The sequence below is a fragment of the Lytechinus variegatus genome, chromosome 1 (genome assembly GCF_018143015.1).
Source record: "Lytechinus variegatus isolate NC3 chromosome 1, Lvar_3.0, whole genome shotgun sequence".
Lineage (NCBI taxonomy): Eukaryota > Metazoa > Echinodermata > Echinoidea > Temnopleuroida > Toxopneustidae > Lytechinus > Lytechinus variegatus.
Genome location: NC_054740.1, coordinates 57767172 through 57793347, shown reverse-complemented (window position 1 = coordinate 57793347; position 26176 = coordinate 57767172). Strand labels below are relative to the sequence as shown.

At 34.6% G+C, this 26176-nt stretch overlaps 2 protein-coding genes across 4 annotated transcripts in view; both read left to right on the top strand.

Annotated features, from left to right (window-relative positions):
- The window catches only part of LOC121418087, a 28266-nt gene extending 25366 nt beyond the window's left edge, over positions 1 to 2900 (top strand). Inside the window, exons 10-11 of the mRNA XM_041611796.1 lie at positions 228 to 379; positions 1788 to 2900. Coding sequence (XP_041467730.1) covers positions 228 to 379; positions 1788 to 1949 — 314 coding nt within the window. The 3' untranslated portion in view covers positions 1950 to 2900. The remainder of the gene's footprint in view (positions 1 to 227; positions 380 to 1787) is intronic.
- Positions 2901 to 8760: 5860 nt separating this feature from the next.
- The window catches only part of LOC121418065 (splicing factor 1-like), a 28347-nt gene continuing 10931 nt past the window's right edge, over positions 8761 to 26176 (top strand). For 2 of the 3 annotated variants that reach the window (XM_041611781.1, XM_041611773.1), the window contains exons 1-9: positions 8761 to 9136; positions 11082 to 11243; positions 14561 to 14636; positions 20313 to 20465; positions 20850 to 20939; positions 21560 to 21743; positions 22729 to 22847; positions 25147 to 25342; positions 25885 to 26094. In XM_041611781.1, coding sequence (XP_041467715.1) covers positions 8878 to 9136; positions 11082 to 11243; positions 14561 to 14636; positions 20313 to 20465; positions 20850 to 20939; positions 21560 to 21743; positions 22729 to 22847; positions 25147 to 25342; positions 25885 to 26094 — 1449 coding nt within the window. In that variant the 5' untranslated portion in view covers positions 8761 to 8877. The remainder of the gene's footprint in view (positions 9137 to 11081; positions 11244 to 14560; positions 14637 to 20312; positions 20466 to 20849; positions 20940 to 21559; positions 21744 to 22728; positions 22848 to 25146; positions 25343 to 25884; positions 26095 to 26176) is intronic. The other variant, XM_041611786.1, reaches the window with a different exon arrangement.

Below are 26176 nucleotides of genomic sequence, written 5' to 3'. Positions count from 1 at the left end.
AAAACATTCATAGGCGCAGGCTCATCCAATAAGTTAATCACTAAACACATCTGCCGAAATAAGTGAGTTTTGAGGAACGGTTTAAAGAGTTCTATGCTGTCAATTTTACAAAGTGAAGAAGGGAGGGAGTTCCAAAGGCATGGAGCAATAGAAGAATGACCACCACTTACACTGATCAAAAGTTATCATTCCATATCTTCACAATAATATTGTCTCCTTTTTTTCAGTCCTGTACAAGAAGGGTCCACCTTTCTACCATGCAAGTTATTGTGTATATGTCTTCATGGTCAATGAAGAGGATATTGATCAGCATGGTGTCCATAAGATGAACTGGTCTTCCCTGATGGGCAGGGACCGTGTCATTGAAAATGCTGCAAAGGTCAGTCGTACTAAAGCTAGCTGCAGTAATTGCGTGCAGGAAAATGCTGCATGTTACAATAAATTCTGTCTTAGGTCATGTTCACCCAATAACAATAAGTTGATTTAAATGAAAAGAAGTTTACCAAACAAGCCTATCACGGGAAAGTTTATCAAAATCAGATGTAAATTATGTAATTTCAAAGCTCTGTTTGTTTTCTTAACATAACATACATTGTGTAGGGGCATGCCAGGATCCGGTGACCAGGGCAATAATATGTACATGTACAGTGCTTAAAGACATAATGTGATAAGCGCTATATAAACAACTATTATTTTTTTAATGCCCTGTATGAGTAAAATGCAAATGAGAGAGAGCCAATGATGTCACCCGGTCACCATTTCTTTTATATTTTATTAAATGAAATGTAGATTAAATTTATTTTTGTAGAATGAACAATACGGAAGCACTGCATTGAATCACAAATTTTGTGTTATAACAACAACAGTTCTACATATTTTCAGAGAAATAAATCATGTTTCATGCTGTGATGAAAAAAAAATGTATAGAAATATTTCATTTCATACAATCATATAACAAAAATATAGTGAGTGGGGAGGTTATACATTCCATCATTTGCATAAAATATGGCATAACTGTTTAGTAAAATTGAGGTAAAGTTTGAAATTGTCATCTATTTTTCAATGGTCCCTCTTGCTGCAGGTGACATACATTCTTTTTTTTGGGCGTTAATATTCTTCATTTTTACCTGAGAAGATTTTTATCTTGTTCGCTTCCTGTCTGTGCCAAACATCCGCCACACAATGGACACTGGTATACAAATAGCGAATAGGCATGGGTGTGATGGTGTGAGATTTCGCATGAGATGAAAGAAAGATGCTCTATTCAAGGTGTTAGCCGAATTGAGTAGAACATCTCTTTCTTTCACCGAATGCAAAATCTCACACCATTGCATGAATAAGAATATTCGCTATTTGTGTTGTACCCTGCAGTAATCTATGAAAAGGGAGCAAAAATATTGAAAGCGAAAAGCAAATTCCCACGAGCCCACTTGACCTTGCTTGGGCAGCATCGCGCATCTAGCCAGCAGGCTTATGCGCGTATTTCACCTTCATTTTTACTGAGCGCAATGAATTAAATCGTATTGTGACGTCACCTCTTAAAGCCGTGCAATGGTACATTTTGGACGGTATGTCTTGTGTGCAACGGTACAAATTTTTGACATTCAGCCTCCCATTTGCTCGCGCACAACCAGCTAAGTAGGCGATGTACGATCATACGTGTTTCCACATAATGAAGTCTTTGTCAACCTTTGACTTAATCATGCCATTATGACTTGCTTTTGTTTGTATCTTTAGAGAGTTATGTAAATTAAATTGAATTGTTTTATTTTGTTTGACCATGACAGGAGCTGATGTTCTGCTTCGTGATCAAGCCCAGCAAGTTGCGTCAAAAGGACCTGGAATCTCCTGCTTGCATCCCACAATTCAAGGTTCAGGAGATGCTTATGAAAAGATGGGTTCCCTCTCGTGGACGACAACAAAATCAGATGGATGAAGAAGTAACTTAGCAATCCTTGTACATGTCACAAGAGTGAAATGCAGGAAAGGGTCAAGTTAAATCCGAGGAATCACATTGAGCCTTAATTTTAAGAGAATGGTTTCAAAATCATGACGATTCTTCCCTCACCATAATAGATACAGATCAGCCCGTCTTACAAAGAGTTGCGATTGATCCGATCAATAACATCTATGGATGGCCAGTGATGTGAACATCTGTTATGCATTTTCAATCGAAATATTTCCTAACTATAATGTATGTTCATGCATCTATTGTTTTCTTGAAAATTCACTGTGCTTCTCTTTGTTTACAAAGGACTTTGTGCAAATTTCCTGGAGAAAAAATTATGACACTGGTGGATTTCCATAATCGTAACTCTTTGTAAGAAAGGGCCATGATGTAGTGTATTTAAACTAAACGCTGTGAAAGAATTAAATCAGAGAATACTGAATAACACTGAACAGATTAGCACATGTAGGTATGTCTACTATAATAACTAGGTAAAGCTCGTCATACTCATAGAATTCTATTTTTTTATGTCTTGGCAATTACTCACTTTCTTCCAGATTTGCTTGGCACATATTTTTATTCATGTGTCGAATTCAGATTATGTTATGATCATTTGCCATAACAGATATGAATATTTTTAGGATTTGGGGACTGAATACATTCCCAAGAAAAATATGTAGTGTCCTATTAAACATCTCCATGAAAGTTGATTTCTGTGCTCCCAAGTGATGCAACATATTATGCATATTTAATATTTAAAACAATTTTTTTTAATCATTAACTGTTTTATACTTAAGAGTTCAAATCCTTTTTTCTTATCGTTAATAACTTACCGTATGTGATTTTTACAACCCACATTCTTTTTTTTTATGTGATATCTGTTTTAAAAGTTGTCTTCTTGTTATAATGTGTTTTCATTTGATATGAAAGTAAGACAAACTTCAGATTGTACATGTAGATCACCACAGATCAAATGTAGATTGATTGATTAAACATTGTTTTCATTTCAGGGCAAGTCCAAGGTAATTTCCCCTCAAATGTAAAAAAAAAAATCATCTTGACGTGATCCAATTGCTATGACACTGCAGCCAAAGAGTTAAATAATTTATTACCAAACAAGAAAAGCAATATCTAAATTCTGCAAATTGCGCAACAGCACACTTCGTATGGGACATTAATTAAAAAAAAAAATGGGGGGAAAAATGGAAGACCTGTTTCTACCCAGCCTAATTTCAATACCCTTTGTATAAGTGGGCAGTGTCACACCAAGGAGATATCGTTAGAGGTGATACCTCCTTGGTCACACCTCACACGAGCATGTTTAGTTATCCATCATTTTGGTGTTATTTGAAAGTTAAGATAACTTTCTAAAACCCTTTTCCCGAAAGTGATATTTTTTGGTAGCCATTTCAAAAGATCATATTTCTATTTTGAGATGCACTGTGTAATAACACAGCTAAATCCAAATGCTCTGAATATTTTTCAGAGGTTGAAATTCTGAAGATGCAGGGTATCTTGGGCTTGCCCTTCTTAATTGTCTTTCTATAACTTTTGATCCAGTCTAAACTGTATATATCACAATTTCATATTTCTTTTCTAAACAAAATATACATATGTATGTGTGTGTGTGTGTAGGCGTATGCATGTCTGTATGTTTATAAATCATGCATTGTACATAATCTGATATCTTTTTTCCTCATTGTATAGAGATTATATTACAAATGCCAATTTATTCTCTGACATGAACGAGCAGTTGAAAAGAAATATGTTAAGGCAAGGCAATGTAAAATATATTTTCGTAATGTTTGAAATATCATGTACAGTCCACTAATACATGCATATTTTAATGATAGAATCTATACAGAATGGTTTGCTGAAAATTTGCTTGTTAACTGGTTTTTCCAGCAGTTTGGTGAATTATTTTGGAAATCATGTAAAATTAATATTACTTTCTGATGTGCAGTTTTGAAGTTTATAGATCGAGTGATTAGTTGATATTTCAAAAGTATTGGAAATTCTTGTAATGCACTGCTTCATTACTGTTTGGTTTGTAATTTTAAAAGCATATTTCATCTTATTGCTAATTTTAAGTAGTGGCAGTGTTTGTTCATTGATGTTCTAGTTTCATTTCATATAATCTTGCCATTGTAATTGTCGCTTCATTACTGAATCTCATGTGTGAAGTCTCATTTGTAGTCCAAGTGACACTAAAGATATTTGGCCATGGATGCATGAAATCATGTTTATTGTTATTTTTCTTTTTCATTGACACCTATCATCATCTAGGGTTAGAAGACAATTATTTTACTCCTTCATTGTAACTACTCTCATTGTATTATGCTTCATATCTATATTGAAAAGGCATTATAGAAATTTTATTAGCAGTATTGTTATTACGTTATGTGGAGCGTTGCGGCCCATTGGATTAGTCTCCTGACTTTGAAAAAGAGATTTGTGGGTTCAAATCCCAGCCATGGCGTAGTTTCCTTCAAGAAATTTATCCACATTGTGCTGCACTCAACCCAGGCGAGGTGAATGATGTTATTCATAATGTGTTGTGCGCTATACAAGAACTGACTATTATTATTACTTTTGTTAATTACATTCTTAATATAAGCCCTTTATATTGAGAATGAAATTGATATATCCACATGGTGATTTGAAACCACATGAATTGTATAGATCAGAAAAATCAAAGAAATTGATTGATCAGCGAAAGTTTTAGATTAAATAAATGATGAAAAAATTTTGTGCATTTGAATGTTGAGATCATTTAGTACAATGGCAATTTAATCATTACGTGTGATGTCACATTCTAAGTGTATGTTTCAGTTGTTATGATTAGGTTAATGAGTAGCCCAAAAGTACCCAAAATCAAATAAGATATCTTTTCAGGTTTTTAATTAGGGCTCTGGCCACAAAATTAGTATGAATTTATTTAAGTGATCATTTATTATTAAAAACACTAAATATCATCAAAAATGTTACACTGTCAGGAAAGCCTGGCTTTTTCTGACAGTATAAAAATTTTGCTGGTCACTGATTCCAAAGTGAGAAGGAAGTTATTTCTGATGTACTTTTGTTGCGCCTCCCTCATAAAACCAGAGGACGGAGACCTTTATATTTTGTTGATTGCCTATGTAGGGATACAGATAATTTGTTAAATGATTTATCAACTCTTATGTTGGATCTCAAAGCCGGGTGTACCATTGTTTATTCATTCCCAGATGCATCCTACAAGTAGTCGTAGTAATTTCACAAACACTTATGCACATCCTGGTCAGTTTGCAAATAAGGGAAACGATGACGTCACCCACTTACTATTTCTTTTCTATTTTATTATACCAAAATTGAATATGATTGTCATATTATAATGCAAACATTGAAATATTGTGTAATTCGAAACACAAAGTAATATAGTGAATGACATCATGGACTCTTAATTTACACATCTCCATGTTCTACATAATAAATATGTTGTGAAAAAATACATTTTAAAAGTCAAAGTTTTTGTTTTACATCTAATTTTGATGATTTTTTTTTGTTACTTGTGTTTGATTTTTTTTTCTTTTGGTTCATATCAATTTTTCGTTGGTGTCAACCTCCCCTTTAATTATTGTTATCTTGTACTGTGTTTAACTGTGACAGAATTCAATTTCAATAAATTTTATGAGACAACAATATGAATCAAATTGTTTAAGAGCAGTGATTTAGCTCGGTTATAACAGGTCTTGAAATACCGTGAAGTCCTGGTTTTGGTGTATCATTTTATACCGCAGGTTCATGTACCCTAAATGATCTTTGACCTTCATCATGTGACCTGAAAATCATCCTGCAATATCATCAGTAATACTTGAGTACCTTAAATTTGTATTTAAGTTTCATGAAATACATCCATACTGATACACTTTCAAAGTTATGGTGACATTTTAATTAAAAAAAAATAATCTTGATAAGATTTCATAAATCATGGTTATGTGAAAATTTGTCAAACTCATGTTTGTTATTACTTTCTCAATCTTCTTCACACTTGGCAGTACGTAATACCTCAACAGCTGAATGCCAGTTTCTTCTGTTCTGGGCAAGTATCGCCAGCCCATTCCAAGTTTGGTTTATTTGTTTCATTTTTTGTTCTACAGTTCTGCTCTATGTCCCTTTTGGTTTGCCCCTCTTTATTTGCCCTTGTAGTGTCCATCGTAGTGATGTCTTGTATGTGTAAATTAAACTAAATTAAATCCTGAATTAAGCAGACCAATTAAAATTTAAAAAACTAATCACCCTTTTAGGAATTTATCTATTTTTATTTCATTTCATTTCCAGGAACACATACACTCATAACAAGAGTAAATTTCAGTACATTGAAAATAATCATAAAATATTCAAAATACAATATCACAATAAAAGAAAAAAAATACAGACTAAAAAAACACCATCAGCTATGCCTGGTGATTAAAAAAATCAAATTTCCATAATAAGACTCTCCTCATTATAGCTTGTTATAAAAAGGACATTAACATTCAAATACAAATTATGAGCAAATAACAAAGACAAAATTCGCAAATGCAGGTCTACAAGTTTATAAAGGAAAAAAAGAAAGGAAAAGGTAGACAGAGAAAAACAAGAAAAGAGAGAGAAAAAAGAAAAACAGGAAAAGATAATATATATTGATAAGAAGAACAAAATGAAATACTGTACCCTTTTGAAGTAAAACATTATTTAAGGTTTAAAAAATCACAAAAGTGTTGGCTCGCGCTACAAGCTCACGGCATCGATTATTGTTAAGTAAGGTCTTTCCTTGTTTACAAAAATGCTTAGAATGTTCAGTTTTCAGGTTAAAGGTATTATTTAACTTTGTGAGCAGCCGATTTAAAAAATTCTCAAACCAAGATGAAACATGTGTACAAGTGCATGTATTAGAACTAATAAACCCTGAAAACAACCATTATTGAGAATGAAAAGCTAAAACTAAGGGGCAAACCCCGATTTTGTAAATAGGCGTCTTATAAACACCTAAATAGTACACATAAGTGTATGGGATGAAATTAAGATGGTGTTTCCGGTCACTTTATATTTCAATTTTTGAAGCACTAAATAATCATTTTCGAACGCAATTTTTTCTCGGCTTCATTTTTGGAAAATATCACAGACACAGGTGACAAGTGTGACCTTCTAGCTCAGATTTTTTAAAAGTCAAACCAATGTTAACCAATTACTTTAAAATATCACAATTTTTTTTTGGCTCGCACATATTGCATTCTTGTCAATTATTGCTTAATGAGGTGCTAATTTTGTTCTTGGTTACAAATGCACTTAGAATGTCCAGTTCTCAGGTTGAAATATCACATTTCTTGAGATGATTGGTGAGATATGTCCCGGAGATATGTTTCCTATTAATCATTCACTAAATGTAGTCCAGTATATTAAAAATTCCACGTCGCGCTTCGCGCTCGTATCAATTCTTTAGTTAGCTATAGAACTTTTTCATGATAACAAAAACTGCTTGGAATGTTTAATTTTAATGTCTTATCATTAAATGAAATGCCCCTAAGTTTGAGCTTGTGATTCGGGCTCGTAACATTCGCAAGCGCCTTGATCATTTTTTTGGTAAAGCGTGATATAAGTACCTGTTATGTATGTATGTAAGGATATGCCCTTTTACAGGGATATATGGTCCAGGTTGGAAATATTTACATCTCAATAAATGGAATAGAATTTACAAAGCGAAATGCTTAAAATTTGATCAAAATTGGATAATATAGTTATTGAATTTCAAAGATTTGCATATTATTCCGGTGAAACAGTTTGTCTATAGGCATGTCTTCATGAATATTCATTAGGTGGGCTGATGATGTCATATCCCCCTTTGTTCTTTGGTATTTTAATATATGAATTTAGGTTTATAAAAAAAAAAATTACCAAGAACTAAAACAATTGGATTGACAACTGATTAAGTGCATTGCTGTAACTTATTTCATCAAAGTGGAGACACATCACTTCAGTTACACATGTGTGAAAAAAAATCGTTTCATGTATTAGAAAAAGGAAAATGGGGATATGACATCATCAGCCCACCTAACGAATATTCATGAAGATGTATGTATAACTGCTTTCACAAAATATTGATAAACTTTAAAATTCAATAACTTGGCCATTTGCTATCCGATTTTTATGAAATTTTCAGCATTTTGCTTAATTTGTGAGTTTTACTCACAAACCCAGAAGGATATTTAGATATAAATATTTTTAGCCCAGACCATCCATTTAATAACAGTAATTTGCACCATAATTGAACAAAAAGTGAGTTTCACAATTTAAGATTTGAATATTTTTCCAAAATTACAACCTAAATATATATATGTTATCAATAAAAAATCACTTCAATTATAACAAAATACACAACTACTTCATGCATTCCATAATCTCATGGTAAATCTATAAATTTGCACCAAAATGCAGGATCATGCCCCCTCCCCCTCCACGCCCCACTGATTATGCCACTGTGTTGGTATATACTAAAATTACTTTTTACTAAATTTGGTGAAAATAGATAAATGGATTATATAATTACATAGACTGATGGAACTATTTTTTAAATATATATTTGTGGTGATCTTTTTTATTTGGAAGGAGGGGGGGCTTGATCACTTTGGGGGGAGTTGAACTGCCTCTGCGTGTCATCTGCCTGAATATAACCCCTTTTACTATCAAACTTGTCAAATTCGATCAGAATGTAGTTTGGATCTTATTTCTCTCTGGCCCTTTAAAGATGCCGTCGTAAAACCCACGACTTTTGGCTGCATTTTTTTTTGGTACGCTAACTTCACGCAATTAACAGCTTGAAAGCGCCATATTGGAAAGTGAAATTTGTGTGTTCAACCAACGTTGTTCTTGTGATTTTTCACCTCTGAGAACAGAATAATTGAGCAATTATGGCAGGAACAGGTGCAAACAGTGTTCCTCTGGGAGCTTTGCATCCAGTCTTCAGTGGAGGAGGAAAATCATCTGGAAATGACTCGATGTTGAACGCTGCCCGCGAAGCAGCTGCGAGGGTGACTGCGAACATCTTGAAACGGGATCACGCCGGGATTGCCGCCCGACCAGCGCAGGCCCAGAGTACCGCTACCGGTGGGCCTGTGTCGGCCGCTCATCACCCATTAACAATGCCCGGTCAGCGCCAAATCATTGAACGTAAGACTGCTTACTTTAGTATGTTGGTATGTTTAGCTATATTACCCAGGGCAGGGTGGCCAGATTTCACAAAATAAAATATGCGTATGGTACCGGCGCGGTGTACGAGATGAAAAAAAAAGAGATCAACAAAGAAGGCTACACACAGTGTCAGTGAGTTAGGGTTACTTACAGTTAAAGATAAATTCCAGTTTTGGTAACGACCTCAAAATGACTTTTTACAGAATCTAATACAATGACCACTGAAGTGTCTGCTTGTATGAATAAAAAATATGTACCAAAGGATTCTGAAAGAAATTGTGTAATTGCTGAGAAATAAGCAAAATAAGCGCGGATTCGGTCACTTCCGTCGGGTCTTTATTCCAGCAATATTAATACACTGTCCCACGTGTGCCTATCTGTGTTGGTGATCTTCAGTGTGAACATTTTTCAGCGTAGATTTCAAGATTTCACAAAGTTCAGTTTATGTAACTGTACCAGATCTAGATCCTCGATGATATACTGACAGTTAAGCCTTGTTTTACAGACTTTCTCATGAAATCAGTGTTCACTGCAACTACTGGAATTTCTCTTTAAGTTAGACTTGTGAAAAAAATAAAGAATTGGAAGGGAGGGTGAACAGGAGAATGAAGGAGAGAAAGAAAATATGAAAGAAAAGTAAAAAAAAAACTTAAATTGTTAAAACTGGAGGGTGAAAGAAAGAAAAGAGAAAAAAGGTTTCTGTCATTTGAATTGAATATAGAAAGAAAGGAAGGGAAGATGAATGTGTTGAAAGACAAAAAAGGAGGAAAGAAAAAAAAAGAAAAATAAAAAAGGAGGAAAGAAAATTGTTTCCTTCATTCTTTAAAAGAAAAAAAATAGGGAGGGAAAGAAAGAATAAGAAAAAAAAAAATAGGAAAAATAGAATGAAGAATGAAAGAAAGGAGGAAAGAGAGGGAGGAAGAAAGAATGAAGGGAGGAGAGAAGAAAAGAGGGGGCGGAGAGAAAGAAAAATGAGCGGAAGGGAGAAGGAAGGAAAGAAAGAAAAATGAACAGAGTAAGGACTAAGGATCAGGAAAGAAAGATAGGAAATAGATTCATGTAGATGGAACAAAAAAGGGCAGGCAGGAAGGATAGATCAGACGAAGAAAGAGGAAAAAAGTTTAAGCAAACAAAAACCAATCTAACAAAAATCATAATATTTTGTATCTTAAATATATTTTAAAAAAGTGTTTTAGAAATGAATAAAATTCAAAGTTAAACAGTTTCAACTTAATAATCAGATGAAACATCGGATCATCATAAACAAGACTCAAAACGAAAGCTGGAAACAATTAGAGAAAAACTCAATAAATAATTTGTTCCTCCGATTACATTTCCAAATCAGTAATCTGAGAATCCATAATATGTTATCAATTTTATTGTTGTCTCTGCTTCGTCATCTGTTGGTATTTGATGAAAATTCACCCTTTTTTTTATAATGTATTAACTTTATTTTGTTCAATATTCTGAAATACAGGACAAATAGGCGTCCCGGACTCCCGGGAAGGGTTTGTTAAGACGCTGGGACAAAGGAGCAAAATACAGGACGATCCCAGGAAATACGGGACGTCTGGTCACCCTGATATTACCCAAAAATTAAAAGGCAAGACTTCCATATGTCCCCTCGCGCCCCGGCCCTCCACTAAAAATAAAAAAATTGAAAGAAAAAAAATGGAACTAACGTTATGGACCATACTCCATACTAGCTCCATAATTTTTTTGTCAAATTTAATCCTAAAATGGCTGGGGGGGAGGTGAATCAACCCCTCAACATTTCCTGCAATCATTCCGCTGCGCGAAAAAATTATTTAACAAATAGTAACATTTGAAACTTGATTATAAATAAAGATTATAATAATAATGATAATTATTTGTAATCAAATTTCAAATTTGTATATATCTGTGTTTATCAATGTATATGTAGCTCTGATGCAAGCATCTTCAAGTTGGCCAATGCAGCAGCAACCAGAGACTTCTAAGCGTCGCAAACGGAGTCGATGGGGTGGAGAGGATGTCAAGGCTGCACCAGGTGTGGCTACCGTTATCCCTTCAGGTCTGTCAAAGGAACAAGAAACTCAAGTCTTATGTGAGTATACCTTTTACATTATTCTGGCTTTAATGAAATTTCATATTTATCTTCAATGTTATTTACCCTGGTTTGAAATATTTTATATTTTTTCTTTTGCTATAATAAGTACTGCCCTGCAAAACAAAGAAAGACTTTGATATAAGAATCTGGTCTTTTTAAGTTAGCTTGGATATTTATTTTGATCTTCATTCTGAATTGGTGAATGTCTTTGCTCTTAAGTTGTTCAAAGGTTATAATACACATGTTCTTGTATGCATTTTCAATTGGTATTTGCTATTTAGCATGTGTACTAAAATAAATGTGAGTTAACTGACACATGAATTTTCTTCTCACAAATTTACAATTTCCATTTAGTTCAGCTTCAGGTTTTCAGATGTGAAGCTAGTGGAAGGATGAGCTTTGCTTTCTTGCCTTTTTTTTCAGAAGTAAAATAATACGTTGATAAAAAGCATGCAGTGTGTGATAGATATTCTTTATTCAAACTGGGCGGTCCACTGGTGCCCGCCTGAGGCTGTTCGTAACCGGCGAAATTACTTCCAGACTGGTGGACTGCTAAAACATAAAGAAAAAGATAAGAAATTGAGAGTTCTCAAGGACAGAATATCAACCACTTCAGGCCTTTATTTTCTGATGTAGATCTGTTTATGAAAACTTTCACATGATATCAAGTAGTTGAGGTAGAGCTATGAAAATAATATGATGCAGGATTTTTCCTTTTTTTTTTGCTTGATTTTATCGGCCCAAAATGTTATAATCCCAGTTGCATGGGCGCAGCCATTTTGTTCCGTTTTTTATTGCGATCAATCAATATTCTGCAGTGAAGTAAATAAAAGTGCAAACAAAGCAGACGACAGCTAAGTGGCTGTACCCATGCAACTGGGATAATAACTTTACCAGCTGATAAATTTAAGCAAGAAAATGTAGAAATCCTGCTTGGTTTAATTGGTTCTATTATTGATTTAAGGTTTGGAAATGAGTATCAAGTTTTGATAGTAGGTCTACATGTAGATAGCGCAAATAAAGGCCTGCAATATGGTAGATATGCATAGTCTAGTGACACAGAATTTCTATGTATTTCTTTATCTTGGCGGTACACCGGTCCCTGCTGAAAAAATCCTGGGCGGAAAAAAAAGCGGTATGACTCACGCCTGATTATCTACAGTATTTGTAAGATCAATAACAATACATAAAACAGGCTTCACACAATACTATCTCATTGAAGGAAATTTGATGAGAATTTTACTTCAATCCTCAGTTCAAAAAACGTCAACAGTGATTGATGAAATACTCAATCCTTAAGCCTGGTTCTTACCTGGCTAAACAAATGTTTTTCGAAGATTTTGCAAGGATGTGAATGTCAAATAATGGTAAAGTCCATCTACATGTATTTGCATTTTATGCTGCAAAATTTGTTTATGTCACTTTGAGTTGCTTTTCATTTGTGAAGAAAATTTTGAAAGATAAACAATTCTGTCTTAGTATTGTGACATGCAAATTTTTAATATTTTGTATTTTTATATTATAAATATTTTCATATTTAAAAGAATGCTTTCCCTTTCCCTTTTTTTGTTTCTTTCCTCATGCATTTTAATAGTAGCCTCTAGTAAGAAGTATTTTGTGCTAACTTTCAAATACACATGTAGATATAAATTTCTTTCTATCAATTATGTTTTTTATTTGTTTTTTTGCTTAAATTAGTCTAGTTCAATGTGGCTGATTTATTGAATTTATATTATGTACAATGTACCTAGTTATCATCTTTCATTATAATGAGAAGTCTTAGTTCCTTTTTTGTGATTGCCATGTAATCTGTGTATATATGAATTAACTTCCTTCTATTCCAAATGTCAGTTGGCATTTTTCTTAAAAATTATCTGCAACTTCCAATGTAATTTGGGTTTAGGGTTCAAGTGGCAGTCTCCTTGCCAAACTATTCATTGAAATTTCAGGAAAATCTTCAAAGGGGAAGTAATTTATACAGATATCTGGGCCCCATAATATACAGATTTGTGCATTTTCACAGTCTTCATTTTTACTTATTTTTTTTTTTTTACATTGATCAGGATGTGCAACCAATCATTTAAATCAATTCTACAATCGCTTTAATAGTTTTTTTTTAACAGGATCCATGTTATTCCAATTGTAGGCTGTAGCCATTATCCTTGTGATGGTACAGCACAGGCCTATATGCGAATGCGCCAAGGTCATAAGGTTAATTTACACACAGTAATGTAGATTTTCCAACAAAATGATGCCTGTGTGACACCGAAATTTCCTTTACTATGTGCTGTAGTCCAATAACAGACCTCTAACTGTGCATGTATGATCGTGAAAATGTGTTTGAAAAAAATTTGAGACAATTACTGACAGTGGGTAAGGGCGTTAATTTTGCCAGTAAGTGCAGTGATTGCATTTTCATCACTGCACTGAAAATGACACATCAGTTTATTTCCTGTGTATTGAATTGGTGAATAATCCTATAAAGTTTCACTTTAATAATCATGCCAATGCCATCAGTCATGGATTGCTAAAAAAAAGAAAATCATTAAAAAATTGGACTGAGATTAAGACTAACATTTCAGAATTTCTAGATCGGAATCTAGATCTATAGAAAAACTTTTCATATAATACTTTAATTTCCAAACTTCAATCAGCCAACACTCTAATCAGGGTTTCTCAATTTTCTTGCTTGAAATTGTCTGCCCATAACGTTATAATCCCGGTGCTTGGGCACAGTCTGTTTGTTCTTTTTGAGGTTTTTAGTTACTCCGATCTGTAGAAATTCTGCTGTGGAGTAACTAAGAGTTGCAAACACAACATGGCCGTGCCCATGCAACATGAGTATAACACTACAGGATGATAATTCAAACAAGAATATAGAGAAATCCTGTGAAAGTGGTTATTATTTTCCAAACTTTGCTTGCTTGATTAAAGGTTTGGAAATATAGTATTTTAAAGTTTCGATAGATCAAGTTGAGAAAAACTTTGGCTTTGGTGACTTTGGCTTTGGTGACACTAATTTTTGTATTTCTTTATTTTAAGTGGTCCTCCACTGGAAAAAAAAACAGCAACCTGTAATGACTCTACCCTTATGAAAATACAGGACCACTGACTTTATATTACTGCCAAATTTTGTATTAACAGGAAAAAAGAAAAATCATCGTATTTGTATATTAAGGTTGCTTGTATGTTCCTTTTTTATGAAAAAAAGCAAGCGTCAAGTTTGCCCTGAATATTTTTCACTGCATAATTATAAATGAACATGTATGACCCACTCTTTTGTCTCCTTTCTAACCATACTTTACCCACTACAGTACATCTGCAGATTGAAGAATTGAGCCGTAAACTACGAACCGGAGAGCTTGGTGTGCCGCCCAATGTGGAGGATAGGTTTGTCAAAGACTTCATTAACTGTAACTCCATTCTCATTTGATTTCCTTCTTTTCTTTTGCTCTAATCCCTATTGTAATTAATTTCATTCATACCCTATTTTTTTTTTCGAATTGAATTTGAAAACCATATTTTGTGGGCTTGTGCTCATGTTTGATACACATATTTGTGCAGTTGGGTTATGGGTTTTGAAGAATACATGGGCTCTGTTGACAAAGGTTTGCAGTTCATCACTAAATACCTGTCAAGATCCCATATATTTTGTTCCAAACACTGACAAGGAAGAAATTGGAACCCTTCTCTCTTAATCCATCGCAAACCTTTGTGTTACAGTGCCCAGGTTTATTTTCAAACCAGGCACTGAGTCTCTTGACTGACCATCTTTGCCAGAGACTGCATTTTCAACCACAGTATACATTGTGCATTCAAGAAGTAGACTTCTGCTGGTTAGATTTTTTACATTATTTTTTTTTCCACTCATTTAACCCCATCCTATTGAAAAACACTAGAAAATTATTTTCATGAATATTTGATTGAAAAAAAAATGATTTTATTGGGTCCATTTTGCTTTCTCATCAATTTTCTGATGTTTTGTGATTGTATTGTGATTGCATTGGATTGTACAAGCAAATAAGATTACTTTCCATCCTGATCCAGAATAATTGTACATTCAATTTTGCTAATCACAATTATATTGTACATGTGGGTGCATCTTATGGCCTGTGCAGGGAGACCGTGAGATGCAGGGTGTTTTGTACTGATGTAATGCGATTAGCCAAGAGTGATTATATGATTAGTGGAGGGGCATTATACAATGTCAGTATGGCCTCCAATAGTATACAGAGTGGAAAGTCTTAAAATAGACCTTGATTTTAGCCTCAGTGACATATAGTCCTAGGTGCAAGTAGCTTTAGATTTGACCTACACAGCGTAGGAAATACAAATCACCCCTAAAATTTCCCCAAAATGCATTTATTTGGGGCAACCATTCTTTCTAGAGTTGCCCCAAGATCTGTTTCTAACAATATTACAAGATTTTTTAGAAAATCAATATTCTAACTGTGGCAGAAAATAATATTTGCTTTTACTGCACAATTACTGTTTACCCCTAAAAATTAGTCCTTCAAAATGAAGGAAATAGCCTCCAAATTCTGCAATTGCCCCAATGTAGAAAAGAAAAATAGCCCCTAAAGTCCTAAACAATGAAAAAATATTTTCTACCCTGGACCTACATGTACATACATTGACCAAAAGTTTTAAAGTGTTTTTTTCTGTAAACATTAACCATTAGAAATAGGCTTTAACATTCATTTCACTTTTTTTAAAGAGAAATGAACATGTTTAAGGGGCCTGATGCATAAAACTTTTTACCTGAGAAAACTGAGGTATTTTTTACCTGAGTTTTTTTCCCTGTGTTAAAGTCAATGGCAGAACTCAGACTAACCTTAGTTTTCAGTTTTTACCGGAGTTTTCTCAGGTGAAAAGTTTTATGCAATAGGCTGCATGTGTGTTTTCACTGAGTAGGCAAATATTTTTGAAGGAAACAAATGTTACAAGAAATTATTTTAACAAAATTATGGTATTATGTATTTTTTGAAATTGATATGATTTTCTAAAAGAAAATTAATAGAACTTTGAAAGAGTAGATAATCATATTTTGTTGATCTCTATTTCACAAAAGTTACACAAGTTTAGGTAATTGGATGAATGTAATGTCATTTGTGGGTCAGTATTTCAAAATGCAATTCTGAGGATTACTGTATGCAGTTTCTCATTCCAAGTGGTTGGCAGGTTATGTTATATATCAATATTTTTGTTGAACTTCAGTTCTCAGTTTTTTGGCTTTCCACCATAAGGAATACAGAAAAAGAATAAAGGAATTCGTGAAAAACGCACAATTCAAAGAATTTATGAAGAACATGTTGAAAACAAAGCAAAATCTGAAACTGCATTCTTTAGTAACATATCTACCCATCGAACCTCTTCATAGTGTTTAGCAAGTGTTTGCCAAGCTTTCTCTTCATGGAAACTTGTGTTTTTCTCAGATGTTCACTTTTTACAACTGCTTTATCATGTTTTTGTACATATCTCCAAATAACAAGTTGGCATACATGTATAAGGAAGTGGAAAACGGAGGTCTTTGAAGTCTCTATCTTGTATTAACTGATCAATGTCAGGCAATCTGAAGTTGTCAGTTTTATGAGTACATGTACATATAGGATGGAATGTCATGTATTGATATGATCTGCATTTTCCATAATTGTAATTCACTTTTAGTTTTAAATTTGTAGCTAGTCTTTTTTCTTAACTTTGATGAAATACAGGTTTATTTTTCCTTACAAATGTGTGCTCAGCCGGGTATTTTTTTAATGTGCTGGCAAAGATATATATAGTTATTAAATGCATGCTATCTCATGTTTTTGTGTAGCATAAATAGGTTGATACTGTATGTCAGGGAAGCATTTAACCCATTTCATTGTCTCTCTCCAAATCACATAAATCATAATGATCTTTTCCCATATTTCTTTTCACAAATGATTAAATCCTAACCGAAATTTTCTCCTAGAGACTTACAAGTTTGCATTTCAATTACAGTTATAATGCAGACTATTTTTCACAATTGATTAAATCCTAACCAAAGTTTTCTCCCAGAATTTTGCAAGTTTGCATTGCCGGTACTATTGTAACCATAATGCAAATGATTGCTTACATTTTTCCTCCAAATGAAAATTGTATTTTCTTACAAAATGTTATGTATGTTATGATGAGAGCAATGATTTATTTCATAGCCTAGCAATTAAAGAAGGTTGACCTCTGCTTCCAACTGAATTTCCCTTGGGCCATGCCAGAAAGATGACCTGGTCTTTTTGCACCCAACCAACCTGGACATCAAAACTTATTCTGCTCAATGCAACATCATGATGAAATAGATATTAGCTTAATGAATCACATCTTCTGTTTTCCTTCCTGTCCCAATGAGAATATTGCATAATTTCAGTACTTATTCATTCTGGATTTCTTTTCGTGATCTGAGTTTTTTCATATCACAATCTGAAGTTATATTTTCTGTCAGTTAGTCATTTGCCCCAAATCAGGCTCTAACGAAAATACCCATTGACCTTTTTTTTTCATTTAATGTAGTAACCCTTTTTTCATCTTGAACTTACTTGAAGAATATTTGAATATGGCCATGTTCAGGTTTGGTTTTTAAAATGGAGGCTCAAATGAAGGTTCCATTTTATGGAGGGAATTCTTGCAACTTGTTGTTTTTCCCCTTACATGTATGATAAGTTTTTTTTTTCATCAAAATGATTTAAGTCTGCTTGTTAGTGAGACTGCAAAATGAAAACTGGGTGTGTTGTGTAAGTTGATATGGTATGTTTTTCAGGATTTTAATGTTGAGGTCACATGTCATGAACTGGTACCCCCAAAATGATGGCAGAGTTACATTTTTTTTAAATGTTGATAGCGAAAAGATGTTGTAGATCACCAACCCCTTGTCCTATTAGACTAGTTGATATCTCATTTCAAAGGAAACCAAAACTCAAGAAGAAAAGCAATCTTATTAGAAAGAGTTAAATAAGAGGAACTAGTTAAAATGAGTTTCATCAAAATCGGTTGTGAAATAAGCAAGTTATGGACATTTAAAAAGTCTTGTACTTTCTATGGGAATCCTCGAATTGCCAAACATGCCTTAAAATGGCTTATTTTGTGGACATCCCTCCATTTGTTTTGTACATAAAATTTCAGATTTTCCCCTGTATTTTACATTATTTCACATCTCCTGACCTTGACATACATGTGGTGTGAATTATATTTTTACATGACATGTGTTATGCTCAGAACGAGGCAATATACAATTTGAAAGATAATGGGTAAAATCTGAAAAAAAATGTGTACAAAACAAATGAAGAGTTGTCCACAAATCAGCCATTTTGTGTTTTCTTACAGACTGTGGGCTTGGTTAGATGAATTGTACATATTTGTTAATTACATCTGAATTTTAGTCAAGAAGGATACTAAAGGATACTTTCCATTCTAATAACTATTTTTTTTCATCAAAGAATGCACTTTTTAATGATTTTTTTTTTACCACAATGAATTGTTTGTGATACACCTACAGACTGAGTTCTTATGTTAGCTTTATTTATTTCAAGGTCAATTGCATCATGTTTTATGGCTTCTCTCTACAGTACAGTCCGACCTCTCTTATGCAGACACATACTCAGTATTAATACGTGCAGCTGCCTCCCCAATGGTAGCTACATGTAATCTATTGTAGTGGGTGTACACAGCCAGTATTTCACTGCTGTCAGTGCAAATTATAGGCATTTACGGAAATGAAATCGATTGGTTTCCAAAACTCTTGGATAATTTACCTGGTGAAATGAATGAGGAATACATCCAGCATACCTCGAAAGAAAGAAAATGACTCGATGAAACTAAGTTTGAAGATTGGATCATCGTAGCTTCGCAAAGTCAGCCATTGATATACTTACTGTAGGCTCAAATATGATAGAATGCGCTGTCCGTAATGCAAGACGAAGCCTGAGCGAGACATGTGTTGTTGTTTTTTTCAGAAAAAAAATTGCGCAGTGCCCTGATTTACTGGAAAATTCGGTAATTTGATATTTTCATAAAAAATTATGATTGTTGGTAGACTATATTGGAAAATTCATGTAATCAGAGTGAGTTTGTGTAGGTTTTGAGTTTAGATTGAAATGTTGTTTCCTCACGTACTAGATTTTGAAAAAATAAAAAATCTCGGCAAGTGTTCGTCTGGATAATGGAGAGATCTGGATGATAGAGGTCGGACTGTATGTAAAATAATCCATTAGAATGAAAATGGACGATTAACTTTGGAATTCCATGTATGTTATTAGTTAGTATATGTTTGTAATGTGAGTTTTATGAACAGGACCTGAAAACTCAGAGGCCCAATTTCTCGAAAGGTGGCTAACTTAGCCCATGGGCTAAATTGCTTCTTGAAGCTGGGCTAAGTTAGCTCGGGCTAAGTCATGAGCTAAATCGTCATTTGACATCATAAATTTAGCCTGCCCTGAGCCCCAGGCCAAATCAGTGGGCTAACTTAGCCCACGGGGGATAGTTAGCCCAGTGGGCTAAATTTAGCCCGGCCTAAGTTAGCCACCCTTTGAGAATTCGGGCTAAAGAGTTTTATTAATAAATTGACAAGCCTGATGCACATTGCAGGATCTGATGCGACCCTATTTTTTTAACAAATTAATTTCGCATGAAAATATGGAACAAGTAAAATCATCTTATTTGAAATTTTGTGTAATGCTAGAAAGGGTCTGCATTACCACAAACTTTGTCGTTGGAGTGAAGTGTAAGTTGGCTTCAAACTGTGGAGGATGGCAAGATTGCTATGACATTGTAATTAATGAGAAATCAATTCGCTTTCACTCCAACAAAGAGGCTGACAATTGACTGGAATTTTTATTTTAGCACTCATATTATTACATTATGATTCAAAACTTCAATATCTAAGATTTAGCAGTTGGTAAGAGCTTTCCGAATGCAACTTAAAATATTTCTTCAAAATGGGGTGATAAATGGATGTTCAGTTGCAGCAAGCTTAACTCTTCTTCAATTTCAAGTCTTGTTGATGGAGCTATGAGGTTATCATGCCTCTTGTCTTCTCTTTTGATCCTGAAGGTCACCTTCACCTGAGCCTATCTATAACCATGAGGGCAAGCGTCTCAACACCAGGGACTATCGGATGCGCAAGAAGTTAGAGGAGGATCGTCACAAGATGATCCAGGAAGCACTCTCTTTGAATCCAGAGTACAAACCTCCTGCAGATTACAAGTAAGTTTTCACCAAAAAGGGACCATCTTTTGTTCATTTTGACTGAGTAAGTAGAATGTGTGCAGTGCCCTTGTGAAAATTTTGATCAGTTTCTTTTGGAACTCAGTTTATTTACAACTTACTGGTATGTAAGTACATGTATTAATCCCAAAACCAACCATAAGTCTTGCAGTGAATTGCAAATCTGCAATCAGTAGCTGGTTGGTTTCTTGCAAACTAGATTTACTGAAAATGAATTTAATGCATTATTTTCAAATATTTCAAGTAAAGCTTGCAAGTGGTCTCAACTAATTTTCAAACGACTACCAATTAGGCTTTTTGAGTTAACATAGCTGTTACCATATAGAATATTGATGACAGATATTGATCGTGTACTATTTGCAGGCCACCTGTCCAGCGAGTGAGTGATCGGGTCATGATACCCCAGGATCAGCATCCAGAAATTAACTTTGTTGGCTTACTCATCGGACCTCGGTAAGTTCTTTGTCTTTATCCAGGTAGTACAAGGCATCGTAATCAAGGTACAGATGATTAGTTTTTTTCTGATTTCGAAACGGAAAAAACAAAATTCTGAGTGAAAATTGATTGTATTATTTAGATTTAAAACAGAAAAACTGTAATTTTTCAATATTTTTATTAAAAATAAAATGTGGAAAAAACAGAAAACAGTTAATTTTTCCGTTTTACTCTTTTTACATATTTTGATTTTTAGTTATCTTTTGAAAAACACAAAATTGAAATTTGAAATTTTTGTTCGACATTTTTTGTAATTAATCTGCAGCACAAAAATTTTTGATCTCGCTACTTAGTGATTTTTTACTTTGAGGCTCACGCAACTTTTGAGACCAAAATTGCGACCCTTGGGGACACCAAAACTATGCAACATTTCGTAAGTGCATGTCAGACCCAAATTGCTTAAAAACGTGAATTTGTGTACAAAATCCAAAGCATCTTGTGTTTTCATACCTGCCATCCATTCCAATTTTGGCGGAATTATACCATTTTATGATATGATATGTGTTATATAAGAACTGTGTTTTATGATTATTTTTATTGTTCTTATCATCTCCTTTTTATTTTTTTTTCTTTCTCAGAGGTAACACCTTGAAGAAACTTGAGAAAGATACGACCACCAAGATCATGATCCGCGGCAAGGGATCAGTGAAAGAGGGCAAGGTTGGGCGTAAAGATGGCCAGCCTTTACCAGGAGAAGATGAACCTCTCCATGCCCTTGTCACAGCCAACAATGCTGAGAGTGTCAAGAAGGCAGTCATTCAGGTGAGCCCTACTCCCATGTAGTTTGCAGAGACAGTGATTTTCCGTTTCAAAAAATGGTCTTAATTCGCGTTTCAACTTGATCTAAAAATGGAAATTATTAATGAATTTTTACATGAAAAGTATGAGAACCAAACAGAATTATTTCAGTTTTATTTACCGGTAAAACAGAAAATTACTGTCCCTGAGTTTGTCATTAGAGAGTGGTATTAAGGTTTGGTTTGTTTTGATATGAAGGCTCCATGATCCGTTTATTTTCAGCAGATAGAGTCCTCTCTGATGATCCACTTGAACCAGATATGAAATTATTAATACTATGAAACCATTAAGAAACTGCTAAACTTGACTTTTTGGCCTGAATTCACAAAGGTGTTTTTGAAAACCCACGGTTGATTTCATAGTTTATGCAGATTTCCTGTATAAATTACACTTCATTTAGCAAGTATCGGACGCATGTATGAAAAATGTACAATGCTGATGCGCTTTTGTCACAGTGCGCCAAATTGATGCATGTTACCATGGTTAGATATGCTATTTTATTCATGAGTCCACTGTTTGAAGAGTGGACCTATCAATTCAAAACAGTGGGCTTCTGAATAAAATAGCATGGATAACCACGGCAACATGGGTCAATTTTGGCGCACTGTGACAAAAGCGCACATCAGCGTTGGACATTTTTTGATACACGCAGTAAAATAATCTTAACTTATACAGGAAATCTGCATAAACCACCTTTGTGAATTCAGGCCTTTGTAATTATAAGAACGGAACCTGTTTCGTAATCCCATAATCCTTATCAATTACAGATGCCACAAATCAATAACAAAATATTCGCCGGGCCAACCAAATTTTAGGATTTCAGAAGTACATGTGGCTTGTAATTTAGCGCTCTAATGAGATGGTCATTACTGATATTTTATTGATAATTTTGTTGAATGTTTGAAGCCGTTTTCACATGTACAATATGTTATTCATTTATCGCCCACAGATTCAAGAGATCATAAAACAAGGTATTGAAACACCCGAGGGTCAAAATGATCTCAGAAGGATGCAGTTGAGAGAGCTTGCCCGGCTGAATGGTACACTCAGGGATGAAGATATGCTCAGGTATTCTAATTCAATTGAACAATAGATTCTGTGTTGGTGGCACCTATCTATAGCAGCCACCTGCCTATGACAACTATGGAATTTCATTTACTCGGAGATCCAATTGCCCATATTCTGAAGTCAGGTTTAATTTAGACCACGGTCGAACTCTGTGCTAAAATTATGGGGAGCCAAAAGTTCAAAATTTCTGTTTATATTGTATATTTCTTATGTTTACTATTTTGTTACCTTTTGCTTTCATAATAAAGAAAAATACTTGTTAATATTCCCAATTATGAACAATATGGGTTTCATCTGAGTTAATATATTGAACGTGCACTGTAAGGGATTTGTGCTCCAATTGGCTCTCTATAGTTAACCACAACTTCAACCCTAAAAGAGCCGGGTTATTTAGACCCATCTCACAGCGGAAGGGGGCGGATTCCTAATCCTGAGTTCAGAATACGGGCCAATGTGTTTAAAGACCTTATTTGTAGTGACAAATTTGACAATTTATACCTCATTTGAAAGCTGATAAGCTACAAAATACAATAAAGCCAGTTTCAAGCATTAATCATTTTTTACAGCTTACCAGCGTAGTATTTCTTGTAAGGCCCTGTCACATCTTTCCGTGCAAACGTTGCGGGTAACTATTTTTGCTACCCGCAGGTTGGCCGCATTGACGGTATCTCGCACGCAGAAAGGCACGCAAATCTGATTTGCATGCAGAAAAGTTTTGATCATGCTCAAAACAATTTTGCGGGTGAGTTGTGGGCAATCACCCGCAAGGCTTACACGGAACAATGGCAGGGTTCGCAAACAGAGTAAATGGGTGTCATCGCACTATTCACCGGCAAGGATTCTCTGACATGTGTTTAGATTACATGCGTAGGGACAGTGATTTTCCGCGATCACAGAAAATGGACAGAAATCAAGGAATCTGCCTTATGAAACGGAAAGTGGCTTTTAAGATTTTCTGAAATAGAAAAGGCAATTTTTAGAAATGAAAAATCACTGTCCCTACATGTGCTGCAATATTATATATATGCTGTAATATTTACCTACAGCTAAAGTTCGGTAGAGACCTAGTAATCACCATTCTTGTTGGTCTATTGGTCCGTTGGTCTGTTCCAAGATGTTAAAAGTTTTTCTTCAACTTACTCTCCTTTCTTTATTTCTTCATTAATTAAGTTCATACATGTACTTGGTACATATGATCCTTGGGTTAATACCACATGTACGTCCATGGAGGTGATGGGATCAAAGGTCCTCCAGGGGTCAAAAAGTAAAGTTTTGGTAGAGTAGAAATTGGTCTCATTTCTTTATTTTTCCATCAATTGTGTTTACACTTAGTACAAATAATCATTGGGTAATACCACACGTGTGTCCATGAGAATGATAAAGTCAAAGGTCATCTAGGGTCAAAGGATCATATTGCATATTTTATCAATTGCAATATCAGGCAAGACTCATGGTTCTCGAACCGCCTTGTGTTTTGCTTTGCCTATTATTTGGCACCTACCGCTATGTCTGGTAAATGCATTAAATATACAAACTCAATACAGATAAGGCCACATGTCATCTGTCCCCTTGGTCACTATAGACAAGACAAGTTTAGAGTGAGGTCGCCTGATCCTAGGACTGATAATAGCTGAATTGATGCTTATGTCATGAAATTCCCTTGAAAAATATCATGAGTGTAATTTCAAGTCATCTAAAAATGTATCTCTGAACAAAGGCAGGGCAAATTACAGACCTGCCAACTAGTACATTTTTGGTGTATCTAGTACGTTTTTGTAAAAAATATTTTTTTTTTACAAAATCTTTATTTATTGAGAAAAATCATCCCTATATGTTTCTATTTCATAAAACTTAGACAAATATGGTTATTAGATCAATGTAATTTCAGGTAACTTGTTCTTTTTTCAATCACTTTGTTAAAACCAGGGTTAGATGTACACATGTTTCAATGTTATTTTTTTCATCTGCAAGAGCAGTGCGCATTTTTGCTTGCATGCAGCTTGAGCACCGCGATGAGCGAGTGTGCCACGCATTTTATTATGAAATACACTTTTTTGAGGAAATTTTTTTTTTATCACATAATGCAGTTTTTCATTCCCAAAGGTAATGAAATGTAATTAATGAAATTAAGACTATCTAAAATGGGGTTTGAATTAGTACAACTTTTTGATGAAAAACAATTCAAATGATATTTATATAAGCAGTGATTGGGCATGCACAGTGACCTGATAAGATTACCTTTTTTTTATCTTTCTGTGATGGTTCTTTACTTTCATGGTATAATTCTTGTACTCTGTAGGTGCTCCAACTGTGGGTCCACAGAGCATCGTACCTGGCAGTGTACAGAGAAGCAGAATATCACCAACAACATCTTATGCTCTCTCTGTGGCTCAGCCGGTCACATAGCTGCAGATTGCAGGGAGAAGGCCATCGGAGACCGCCCCCTTGCCCAACCTATCGTCAACTCAGCGGACAAGGCTAAGATGGACTCGGAGGTAAGAATCGTATTTGCATGTTTTCAGACGATTTCAGTGTTTTTTATGATTTCAGACAGCTTCATAGGCATTTGTATGAATTGAAAATAATTATCTGCTGAATGATTATCAAGGCCCTGTACTGATGATTTTTTTTTCATTATTGATTTTCTTGTATTGGATTACGTTCACTATTATTTGTAATCAAAACGTTCAATTCAACTGTTTGTGGAGCTGCCAACCATTGGGATTTCATCCGGTTTTGTATGATTTTTGCATGAGAATAGGACATCAGGATTTATTTAATGAAATACAATTTTTCTGAACTCCAACTGTGTCTGGTTTGTATGCTATATTATACATGTGTGAAACACTTCAAGACCAAAACATATTCAAAGGCACCCAACACTGATACCTTATTCAATGAATTCTCTGCCATCTATTCACAATGTGTTAGAATTTATGTGTACCAATATACTCCTGGTAAGTCATGACAGAGGCGTAGTGTTTGACTTCATGCAGTTCATTCATCTCATTTCCTATTGATTTCATCTTCCTTCCAGTACCTTTCTCTCATGGCTGAGCTTGGTGAAGGTCCTTTGCCAGGTGGTGGAGGAGGAGGACCACCACCACCACCAAAGGTCAGTTTGGGCGGGCCTCCTAGTGGTCCTAGACACCCCACACCCCCTATCTCATCGGCTCCACCCAATCGCCCTTTGATGATGCCCCCAGGTGGTGGACAGGGCAACAACCAGGATCACCCTCCCCCTCTGGTGAGTACATCCCGCTATCTTTTGCTAAATTGTCTTATTGATTTTGTGCAAGGTAATCTGGTATTGCACGTCTGATTTCTTT